At 49.3% G+C, this 12,036-nt stretch overlaps 2 protein-coding genes and 1 non-coding gene across 3 annotated transcripts; all 3 read left to right on the top strand.

Moving 5' to 3' along the window:
- Nucleotides 1–6,019: 6,019 nt before the first annotated feature.
- BCR38DRAFT_521558 (uncharacterized protein) lies at nucleotides 6,020–9,039 on the top strand (the record flags this gene model as incomplete). Its single annotated transcript, XM_040865197.1, has 3 exons — nucleotides 6,020–6,990; nucleotides 7,072–7,789; nucleotides 8,873–9,039. Exons 1-3 carry the CDS (start codon nucleotides 6,280–6,282, stop codon nucleotides 9,037–9,039), a joined length of 1,596 nt encoding a protein of 531 aa, XP_040718794.1. The 5' UTR covers nucleotides 6,020–6,279.
- Nucleotides 9,040–9,148: 109 nt separating this feature from the next.
- BCR38DRAFT_406427 (uncharacterized protein) lies at nucleotides 9,149–9,514 on the top strand (the record flags this gene model as incomplete). The annotated part of the gene is made up of 1 exon (XM_040858051.1): nucleotides 9,149–9,514. The coding sequence occupies one exon, from the start codon at nucleotides 9,149–9,151 to the stop codon at nucleotides 9,512–9,514; it is 366 nt and encodes a 121-aa protein (XP_040718793.1).
- A 1,466-nt stretch (nucleotides 9,515–10,980) lies between these two features.
- On the top strand, nucleotides 10,981–11,083 carry BCR38DRAFT_t106. Its single transcript has one exon. It is a non-coding gene; the product is annotated as a tRNA-Thr (tRNA).
- Nucleotides 11,084–12,036: the final 953 nt, after the last annotated feature.

Raw genomic sequence — 12,036 nt, 5'->3', positions numbered from 1 at the left:
ATACAGCATGCAACTTGGTGCATAGGCAGATCAATAGAGGCTACCTGCTTGACTTTTGGGTTCGCAGAATGAATTTTCTCATTGGCGTTAGCCAAGCTTGCGTCTGCCCATCATTCAAAGTGCATTTGTCATTGAAATTTTCGACAAGTAAACCATAAAAATTACGGCGGGTGCCAGGTTTATCACTTTAATACAAAAGGTAGGGGGACCCACTGGTTAGGTGAATCCCTTCAATTAGATACTATAACGTTGCGCACTGCTGCATTATAGCATCATCCCCCCTAGGTGCACGCATCACACTTCCTATTTCATCCAGTGATTGCTGTGGACCACCTTTTACTCGCCAGGTCAGTCTTCTAGGTGAACCCAAAAACTCAATTCGTCTTCGCGAATAGCCTCAGTCGTTACCATGCTGCCTGCTGAGATCTACTTGGCTGGCCTATGAGCTCGCGGCTACGCAATCCCTGATGTCCTTTCTATGGCTGTAGGATTTGCCACTCAGTACAGTGGCTGGGCAATGTATAGATGGATGGCGAACAGATACCACTGCTCGGAATGGGAATAGTCCAGCTATTTACCCAAGACACTCAAGGGAGATCCACAGGAAGACAACTGAGGTTGTTAATACTCGAAGCCATTCGAACACCTGTATATGAAATGCAGCCATGCAATTCGCTGGTTAGTCCAAGCAGAGCTAAGAAACTCTTTCTCTCAAGCAACACTTCAGGGGGTCAACAGTACAGTAATGTCCGAAATACGGTATACTCCTATTCCCCTTTCGGCCTTCTCATAATCAAGCTTCGAGACAACCAGGTCACTTCAACCTAGTTGGTTGCCAAGGGTTGACGTCAACCGGCCAACCCACTAATTCTCCAGATTATGGTTGCGAAGTGGTTGCCAAGGCTAAAGGCTCCTATTTTTAGTAATCTGCCCGTGCTAGAGGCCCCTGCTAGCCCTGTAGGATCTTTTGCGGTGCTCTAGCGCTTAAGTTGCTTCCCCAATTACTATGGAGTCCTAAACAACCACTACACCGTGAACCCCGATAGCATGGTCACCTCGCTAATACGCTGGTGGCCATCAGCGAGGGCCAGACCACCTTGACCCAATGGGCTACTAGCATGAACGCCGTTTCAAGTACCCACTGCTCACTTAACTTCCTTATAATATAGGCTAGTTATGTCAGCCGAATACGAGCGATCATTTTCATCCATTGGTAGGATGATAACTTCACAGCGGTCTAGCCTTAACGCCAACCTCATAGGTATGTGCCAGACACTACGAAGATGGTACAGGCCGGCTCAGCAAACCTAGAAGACCCTCTGTTAGGGTCTATAGTGGCTGAGACGGCCATACAGACATACTGGCTAAGTGACCAGGATGAGCCTATAGAGGAGACCGCTGCGGAAATCGCCGGCATGCTAGTAGGGTATAGCGCCGGCGAGGTTAACGATGACATTATTTCCGGCTAGTTATGGCAACTACCTTAGCAACCAGTCAACCTAGCCCAGTGCGGATAGCCGGTTGATCAACCTAGTGATTATTTTGCTTACTAATTTGATCGTCAACCCAACGGAAGGGGATGGTGAGGTTGATTGGGTTGACTCGAGGCTTGGTATGTTATTGGGCCTGTGCAACGACGTCTGATGATTACTGGCCGCTGTCAGGGGAGTGAGCAGACGTGGTTGGTAAAAGTGGAAAGGCTTCCTCGTTAGATGAGGCTTCCGACCTTCGATTCGGCCGTAAGTTTTCGTCACTAGCAGTATCGCAGTCGCTCGACTCACACGCTTCGTGAGGGCCTGGATTGAAACGTTCTAGTTCTTTGATTGCAAGACCACAGTCAGCCCACTTATCGCTCGAGACTCCATGGTAAAGACGCTAATGATACTCTCGGAACAGTGAGAGATCTGGCAACGCTCCGGAACCTTGACAAAGATTCTAATTGTCTTCATTCAGATTGGAAGTAAATGCTTCTACAGAAGCCCAAGTCTATCGCGGATTTGAAAATTACAGCTTTCGCCAAGTCTATGTTTTGGTACGAGAACCCCGACACAGTCACCCCAGTAGCTATCAGTGGGGTTCACCAGCAGTATGTTAGCATAAGCTCCCAAACTGCCATCTCACGAGTGATCCTGCTGAATTCTTATTTACCTGAGCAGCACTCATCGGCTGCATTCTCCTAACTCCCTCACGGTTCAACCCAAAACCTCCATTCGAAAGCTTCTTAAGATTGACTGACATATGTTGCCTACATCAATGCCAGTCGGAGTCTATTCTACAACAAACAGACCAAATCTTGCTTCGGCAATCTACCACACAATGCTGCTGATACGCTTAATACTGCTTTCATAGGGTGGATAATACGATACGAGTTGCACTGCACCAATAGTCAGCAATTGAACTGATGTTCTTCAAGTGTTAACCATCGCGTTCTCCCCATAATAACAGCGCTGAACGTGCCGATCGATGTTCGAATTTCCAGTGACTATAAGTCGTGAATTAGGGCGGCTGATAGTACTTCGCACCCGTTCATCTGTGGACGCTGGAAACATGACGAGAGCAGAGCGCCCTAGCAACCGTCATACATCAGCATGTCAAAAGCCAAAGCATTTTCAACACCACCACCAATTTTAGTTATCTCCATCGGAAAATGAAATCGCTTTCATCTAACCACGCTTAACAACAGGACTTCGTCCACGGATTTTGGAAATGTGGAGCCAGAACTAGTCGGCACATTCATAACGCCTCTCAGAATACTCGTTCAAGAGGCACCAGAGCATCGAACGCTTTCAACTTTCGATGGGGACTCATGAAAATACAGCTTTATGTTTCACCCTACACTTTCTCTAGTCGTTTTGTCAGGATGGGGACAACTTTCATTTGGGTGGTTTACTAGCATAGGTAGCTGTGCTTACTAGTAAAGACCCTAGGTTAAATACTTCTAATCTTCTAATTGTCTTTAGCCCCAAATCAAAGCCTTACCATCCCCAAACACATAGCGTTTCCCTCTCGTCTTCGCCCGTTTTGACTCGCAGACCCTGCTTGCCTATCATTCCGTCGGCAACCTACGGGAGAGCCTCCGCAACGGAACCTATGTCCGAATCATTCTCTTTCGCCAAGGTGGAGGGCCATCTTGATATCAAGGGTCAGGATAACGGCCAGCAAAGAGATATGTTCAACGAGCCACAAAAAGAGTCTGCGGAAATATCAATGCGCTACGAGCGAGCCGTGTATGATTCCGTCTGGTTACCCAGAAAGCGAAAGAAGAGGCTGCTGGATCAAGTCCTGCACAACGATGATACGACAGACCTACGACAGAGGCTTCAGGAAGCGTACTTGCATGCGTCTAATGCTGACAACAGGCCTGATGGGAACATATTCACTCATACTATCAACGTGACGGGGATCATCAGCGCACATGTAATACGTATATCCAACGTCGAAAAGGATTGCGACCTCGGGCATTGAGTTGTCAATCACAACAGCTAGCAAGAACTAACGACACACCCGAACCTTCGCACCTTGCACACTTGCCCTTATTGCAAAGTAATCAGCACACTTCACTCGTTCTTCTGCCCATCTCGAGCTCCGACACTTCAGTTAGAATCGCTGGAACAAGGAAAGCCAGAACCCCAACAGCATATACGATCGCCCTTCACCGTATTTGCCCAGTATCCTCGAGAGGAGCGTAGAGGCCGTTTAATCGCTGAATCTCACTAGAACGATGTCAAGGCTGGCGAACGTAACGACAAGCAGGCAGGGATGTGCTTTCAGCATTGGGGAAACGTGCACTACCGGTGGATCTAGATCCAGGACCTGTAGGCATGGCTTCGAAAAGAGGGAGAGTTGAAAATAAAGAGCTCTGAATTACGAAAGGGTTTGGGTCGAGGATACCTGTCCCTGTGTTATTTTAACAAGATAAGTGCCATGGCCATGGCTCTCTCGCAGCTTAAAGCCAGCTCCAGGCACACAAGTGGCTTGCGAATTACTTAAGGATATGATTGTGGGTTACATCCAATTTCCTCTACTTTGCTGCTTCGTGGTTGCTGAGTTATCTGAATACAGTTCATGTGAGAACCGCTGTTCCGCCGAATCAGGGCCCGTACGCGAAATCGTAACACGGACTTTTGCTTGGACCTCCTAAGAAGATTAACAAGATCTAATTATTGCACATTATCGAGAACAGCGTCGACACAATTTTTACGGATGCTTGGCGAACACAGTGCCGGCGCATAGCCGAGCACTTGCTTTCATTTGCTGTGGCCGATGTGAACGAGGTGAAGCACATCCGGTACTCATACTTGATTTCTGCTACGCCGGAAACATCGAGGAATATACGCCGCTTGCACACGCTTGTGCGGCGCAGGATTGGGATTTTTCGAGTGGCTTTTGAACGGGGGGCGGATCCTGATGCACTGGGTGGGGAGGGCCTTCGAGGTGCAGTGGTGGATGAGGCCGTATTCAGGCCGAACGACCCTGGGATGGTGGAAGTATTGGTGGAAAAGACGAGGAGTAGACGACCAGTTGATCGAGCCGAGCCAGGAGGTGGTGGCCGAGCCAGGAGGTGGTGAGAAGTTGCGCAGGACTGTTTGTGGTTGAACTTCTACAGGGTCCACGTAGTTGATTAATAACATCGAAATATGCTCCGAACCAGCCTTGGAGACGGGAAAATCTTTGAAAATGGCAATTGATCGCGACAAGCCGCTAATGCTGGTCGACTCAAGCTTGCCACGTTGCTCAAGCGGAGCTACTGTCGTGTATCGGCTACGGCCCCTTGCTGGGACACTGGTCACCCAGCTCTTCTTGTCCTTCTTAGACTCGTTTTCGTCTTGTTCCCTCGGGATCGAAATAGAGGGTCATGATGATGACCTGCAAATCGCCAGAAGCTGTATTAGTTATGATGGTAATGATGATGACGGCACTAACGCCCAGGAGTCGGTATCTACGGCAGCTGGCCTGAGCGCTGCGCCCAGCACACATCCGGTGTGCTCGGGGCACGCAATAAAAGGTTATCAGTGCAAAGCTTGGTGGAGACAAGTGTGGAAAGACGTTTGTTTCCCTTCATATTTGAGATTCTCGTCGATAGGAGAGTCAATTGTAACTACATTAACCACGCCTCTATTGCTACAGTGAAATATCATACCTTCTTCCTACCAATACTACATCGTGCAGCATACACAGACTCCCGTATCTCAAAGGAACACTCGTTTCAACTCCGCAATGCATAGCAACGTTGACTTGTAACTGTTAATTGGACCGGACAATTTTGTCTCCAACGTCACTAAAACCGGGCTGCGCAAATGCAACACAGGAGAGTTACGGTAGCATTTTCCACGCCATATTCCGACGTTGGTATTAGATGGGGCTGTGGGGCTAAGGGGCAGAGGGACGAAGGCATTTCCTACGTAATCGCGAGAGGAATTGGATGGTGGTGTCTCGACGTGGGCTTGTGTGGGGATGGCTGATGAAGGGCAGCCGACCCAACAGATCAAATAGGACTAACGGCAACCTGTTCTGATCTTATTGTAGTTTGACAGGACATGTAATGCTTACTAGCTAACAGTGAACCCCACTTCAGTATTCGATCGAGTCAGACCACACGTTACCCAACTTAACTGGGCGGTGAAGTTCCGCGGTTCAATGTACGTTACTTGGGATTCAATGGCGGAAAAACGTCTATGAAGAATGAGAGCTAAATAGTGCCGATCGTCTGGAAATTACAGTGAAGGAGGTGCCAGTATGACGAGTCATTGATCATCTCCAAGCTGATAAGCTTGTTTGGAAGTTGTCTGGCAGCTGTCTCTATCAAGTCCATATTTGGCACATGTCTGCCCACTGCGGTTTTTCACCCCTGGCTAGATCGTACTAGAACCCACCTTTTCTCCCCTATACTTAGTCGTATCCTTGACACTCCACGAGAGACCCTTGACTGGAAGGACTTCATACCCGATGGGGTGGTTCGCGAACCATGAACTTGGACCACATAGGTTTTGAATGACCATGGCCTTTCCCCCGGACTTGCGCAGAACATTTGAACATGTTCTATCGTTCTGCGCAACTGCATTGGACGCCATCACGACCGAGCGCAATCCTTGACGGCGGTTTCGATACAGCTAACCGCTCTTGCACATGGCGCTATAACTTCTATGTAACGCTCCATTTTCGTATGTGCAGCATACGAGGGGCTCTGCAAGATTGACGATAAACTGGGTCGGTTGGTTGGAAAACGGCGGTTGAAGTGGAAAACGAACGACAACAACTGGTGACTGAACAGACAACAAGATGGCAGGGTCAACGGTTTCGTTGGAGGACATTGGCTCGATATCACCTCTGCCGGCCGAATACCGCCGAGGCCAAACGGCCATGGCGGTTATAGGCCTTCTATCTCTCGTCACGACATCGGCCCTGTGGTTTCACATCACATGTCGTCTCTGCAGATGGAAGATGAAGGACACGAAACTGACCCACAGTGCAGCTCAAGCCAGAGACAATCCGACCGGAGTCGACCTGTCCCTCGGACTAGCCGAGAACCACTACCGCCAGGCCAAAGGATCACACCCCCTGAGCCCAGAAGCCGCAGAGGCATCAGCAGCAGAGGCGAGTCGAGATCAAAACGAATGCGCAACTTTAAGGCCCAGACCAAAGGGGGCAAACCCTCTACTCATCCTCATATACAATCTCATATTCGCCGACATTACGCTCGCAGCAGCGTACACGGCCAATGTAGTGTGGCTTCGGGGGGACGCGCTCGTCGTGGGGTCACCGACGTGCAAGGCGCAGGGGTGGATGGTGGGCTTTGGTTGTCTCACGACGAGCGGGTTCCTGGCTACCATTGCCATGTACACGTACTTGGCCATCGTCCGAGGATACCAGCCGTCATCGCGAATCATTATCGGGAATATCGTACTGCTTTGGATATTTGCCATCATCGTTGCTTCTCTTGGACCCCTAATCACCCAGAGCGAGGACTATTTTGCTCGGCAGACACTTTGGGTAAGTAAACTGCCTCCCATCTGCAGAATCTTTCCCCGTATCTACATATGTGCAAGTGACTCGAGCTGAATCCATCAACAGTGCTGGATCAGCGACACCCACGCCCCCTGGCGCCTCTCCATCTACAGCTGGAGCTTTTTCGCCATGGCCGGCACGTGCGTCCTCTACTTCCTCGTCTTCCGGGCCCTGTACCGGGAAAAGCGGTCCTCACGCTTCATGCCGCACAGCGACTCCATGTCCATAGTACAATCCCAAGGCGACGATGTCGAGCCCGCCAGTCCGAACTCTAACTTCCATAACTCAACGCCCAAAATAAGTACCACGGCCCTGCGTCCCTCCGGTCATCATCCAGCTTTCCTTGTTTATCCGTTCGTCTACCTGGCCTCCGCTATGCCTCTGACCGTCGGCAGTATCACCCCGCTAGGCAGGTCAGTTGGCTTCATGGCCTTCACGGGCTCCATGCTAGCGTTGAGCGGGTTCCTAGACGCTGTGCTGTGGTCCTCCATTATCGCCTTCAGCTCGTCCGATGATATCGTCAACACGGGACTTGATCAGTTCGCCTTTATGCGGACACCGGAGGGGCGAAGTTTCGGGAATATGGTCTGGGTCCAGGGCGGGGCGTACACTGAGAAGCAACCAAAAGGCCGGGGATGGTGGAAGTTGGGAGGACTGGGAGTGGATCGGAGTAGTAGTCAGTTATCGTTGAGGTATGATGAGATTTGTGCGGCCGAGAGTGGGATTCAAATGAATGTTGTTACTACGGTGGTTGTGGAAGATGACGGGCGGGCTCAGGCGAGTAGTAGGGCTGGACATAAAATCCAGAGTTTGGATTTATAGTGTTGTAGTAGCTTCTCATTGCTGACAATGGTTACCTAAAGACTATGTGTTTTGTTCGTCACTGTGCTGCCCTGATTTACATTCACAATTGCACCATTTATTATCAGTGGAAACGTCAAGCTCACTTGATAACCTCGGTATCCTCAAATCTCAACTACATTTTATTCACATACCTTAGTTCATTCGAATGGACAACAATCCTAAGGATAGTCCTTGTTTTATCATCTTCCTATACACGATGCCGCCTGTCGACGATCCGCACTTTCCTATGCCTCCAGAAGGCGGGAATTACGTCAAAGATAAAGATAGCAATTCGAAGCAAACTTTGCCGGTAGCATCTATAAATGACCTTGTCGAGTATCTTAACAACTAGGGCCTCAATTAGACTATATTCTCCCTAAGCGCAACAGTCGAAGATAGGTCACATCCAAGGACAAACTAGTAGTTGATAGCTTCACGAAGTAATACAGTTTTCCGTGTTGGCATACCTTGTTTGTAGCGATAAAGAAAGGGATAACTTTGACGGTAGACATAATATATCCGCGGTGATACCTACAACAGCCTCTGGACGCATCTGACCCTCTTCTACACCTTCAAGAGCCTATTGTGACGGAAAGCCAAAAGAAATTCAGAAACGAAAAAAAAGGCCGTGACGCGGCAGATAGAGGCGGCCTTCCTGACGTGCTACGTGCGGGCAGAATCACCACAACGCAGCATAATTATAAAGCTCTAAAGGTTATAACCTTACTTATGATGACAGTCACGGATATAGATAAATGTCGAGGGCTAATTGGACCCAGCCGGCGGCAGCGGTAGCTTCAATAGCCCCGTTGTCATCGCGTAACGGATGCTATAAAACCAAGCCGTCCATAACCTTATGATACGTATTCGGGATACAAACAGGATTCCAACTCGTCTCGCAGGTTTATATAGCAGTACGATTTAGCTACTTCCCCTTCCTTCCCCCCACCCCCCCCCCAAAAAAAAAAAAAAAAAAAAAAAAAAACTGACACCAACACTTTTCGTTGTGCGCAGAACCCTCAAGCTCCTAAAGACACGCCCCTGGCAGTACCAGATATCCTTACCAGACCCAAGTTTCACCGAAAGGTGTACACAAAGCTAAAAATCCCCTACAACGTCATTAGGATGTTCTTCCGGAGATCTGTCGAGAAGGCCTTCAAGCTCGATAAGACGCCAGCGGATTGTCATTAAGCATGAACAAACCCATTGACAGCGTCTCACCGTACACCATCTTTGCCGTTGACGATGCCATTTACATTATCAACGCGAGAAACGCGTGTGGAGCTACGTGGTGCGCAATATGACCTACGGCGCCATTCGGATGGAGCGCGACCTTGGCGGCATCATGTGGGTGGTGACGCGCGTCAACTACGCCTCCCGCGAGATGTTTGCCATGACGATGCAGATCCTCATGGTGGCGAATACGGACGGCATAATCTGGGTGCTTAGTGAGGAGGACAAGAGGAAGGCAAAAGGAATCTGGTTAGGCACTGTAAAGGGTGTCTTTTTCAGATTTACCAGGTCTGCATGCCGTTTTTTTGAGGGAGGAGGGGGGGAGTATGATGTTGAGCTTGACCATCCAGGCGCTTGTGCCGTATCAACTGCCCATCCGTTTAGGGGTTCCACATGCAAGCGACACCATAGTCCTCGCTGTTGTAAGCTCTAGCCAAGAACAACGGCCAGTTGAGAGTCATTGCAGCGACTCAATTGAGCTAACTAGTCTAGCTAATTACGCTATATTGCAACACGTAATGGGTTTAGTGTCAAAAAAGCTCCAACAGCATAAGACGGTTTACAGGGAAAAGTTCTTCTCTAGTTCACGGCCTGGCATTAGAGACTGGTGGTGTAATATATAAACTGGTTCACGAAAATTAGTGTCTATGAAATCAGATGTCCTGCAGGGTATAGCGGGGCAGAGTGTGACGCAGGGTGCTCTGGGGTTACAAGGATACAGCGGGTTGCACTAGTCAGACGGGGGCACACTTGTAGGGGTAGTGAAGGTATAGCATGAAAGCTCTTGGCTACTTGTAAGCTACCTTCTTATAGCCGAGGTTCGGCACCTGGGTGTTGTGCTGAGCTCAGCCCCTGACTGCGCTGAATGTGGTTATTTACCCGTCGGATTCGTGCTAACTCTCCTTGTAGTGCCAAGTAGCCTCGGCCTGCTAGCCTTATCGTCCACCATGCCAGAGGGAGTGACGGGACGTAAGATGAGGTTGAGACCAGGCTGCAGGAGATTTATTGCGAAATGTCTTAAATAGTAGGTTGCGGGAGGAAAGGTAGGCTACAAGAAACAGGTGCTGTGAGGTGGGGCACTGCAGTGCAAGACCCACTTACAACCTCTTTATCTAATCTATGCTTACGGCCAGGGCGGTAATACTGTACTGTACATATATCCTACTGTATCTTACCTTTTTAGCCGAGCTTTTCTAATACGTTTGGCGTCCAAGAGATTGTTACACGCAAAGGTGGTCAAAGATTTGTGAGGTTGTAAAAGCATGACATTCTATCTAGTCCTATGGAGCACCGAGGTTGGACTTAGTCCGAAAGGGCTAAGTCACGTGGTAACCTTGGTGGTCTTAGCAAAGCCCACCAAGGTTGCCTAACAGAGATGTTCGCGTCTTCATAGACCGAACGGAACGAAACGTGGAAAGTATCAAGGCCGTTTCTAATAAGATTCTCCTCGATAGTCTCTAACCGCGATACTCGTGCCAGGAAAGTAAAAGGAACCGAACGAAGTTGTGTTTCGTGGTATTTTAATGTGTACTGGTTGCGCCTAGCTATTAAGACAAAGCGGCATTTCTAGGAGTATTCAGCTAAAAGCGGATCTATGTATGGAAAATCATAACTCCGCTAAGCTAATTAACGCTAACGGTCTACATACTAACCTGCCGAATCCTTTATAAGCTACAAGAGAGAACGTAAAGTAATGAAGATCCAACATTAGCGAGGGACCCCTTACGTGAAAGTTGAACTACATTCAATGTTCTACACTAGTTACGTATAAGAAGGGAGTGTGCCGGTCATGGCCAGCCTAATCCCCTATTAGCCTAGGGCCATGCTCCACACAGAGAGCTCCCTGGCCAGGGACATAGCTCCTACATCCTTGCTCCTTCATCTTCTTTATTTTCGTTTGTCGGCTGGTGTAGTTGGTCACTTCGCTGGTAGATAAGTCCCGATTTGAGCCTCGCCCACTTGGGTCGGTGACGAGTCGCGGGTTCGAATCCCGCAGCTGACACACAAGGGGGTTTAGTCAACCCTTACGGCGCGCTGCCCACCTTGTTGACTTCGCCTACCTAGCGATAATAGGGAGATTGGTGCAGTTTAGGATTACGAGCATCCTAGCCAGTCGACCGTCAAGCACTACGTCGGCGGAATATAACTCGACAGCCGGTCCAGAATTCGAATCGTTAATCCGACCCCTTATCGGACCTCGCCTTTCCGATAACGCTCGTCGGCGAACCCGTCCCCTCACGATAGAAGGCGCGCAGCACGCCCTCTCGCCGCGATTCTTGCGAGCGTCTGACCACGTTACGGTCTATCCACTTGAGCGTATGGTTGAGATGTATACGCTCGACGAGAACCCCAATTAGCAGATACTACGACTTGTCGCGACAAAAAAATAGTCGAGCATCTTCTGCACATCAGCAGCATCCCACCCCTGAGGACGAATTTAAGTGCCACATTACCACACTTATCGGTAGTTCAGGCAGGGGTTGTAGCACAGACTTAGGGAGGGACAGGAGGTTTAGTAGTCGTTTGGCTACAAGTTTACCTGTATAACCGCCCGACGCGGCTTAAGGGCCCGCTATATCATCTATAGCCCCTTAAGGGAGTACTTGTAGAGGTACCGAGGGTTAACACCTACGGCGTATTTAATATTATTTTTATTTTCGTTAATAGAAGTCCCTACCCTGCTGTCTGCTTGTCTCAGCCGTGGCGATGCTCGCCATGCCAGGGAGAGCAAGCCGTACAGTTAAAATAAAGAAGGAGAAAAGCAGGGACTAAGGCAGGAGATTGGAAAATTCAAGAAAGACATACTGATACGTGACCGTAAGGAGGGTCACCCTGTAGCTATAGATAAGATAAGACAGGGAGCTCAAGACGGCGTTTGGCGTGGTGAATGGCAGGTTTAGCTGGGTGGCCCAGAAAAGAGACCCCGGGGCTGAGCAGCAGCAGCTCAGGACCACG

This window comes from Pseudomassariella vexata (genome assembly GCF_002105095.1).
Source record: "Pseudomassariella vexata strain CBS 129021 chromosome Unknown BCR38scaffold_3, whole genome shotgun sequence".
Taxonomy (NCBI): domain Eukaryota; kingdom Fungi; phylum Ascomycota; class Sordariomycetes; order Amphisphaeriales; family Pseudomassariaceae; genus Pseudomassariella; species Pseudomassariella vexata.
This window is presented reverse-complemented; position numbering and strand designations above follow the sequence as displayed.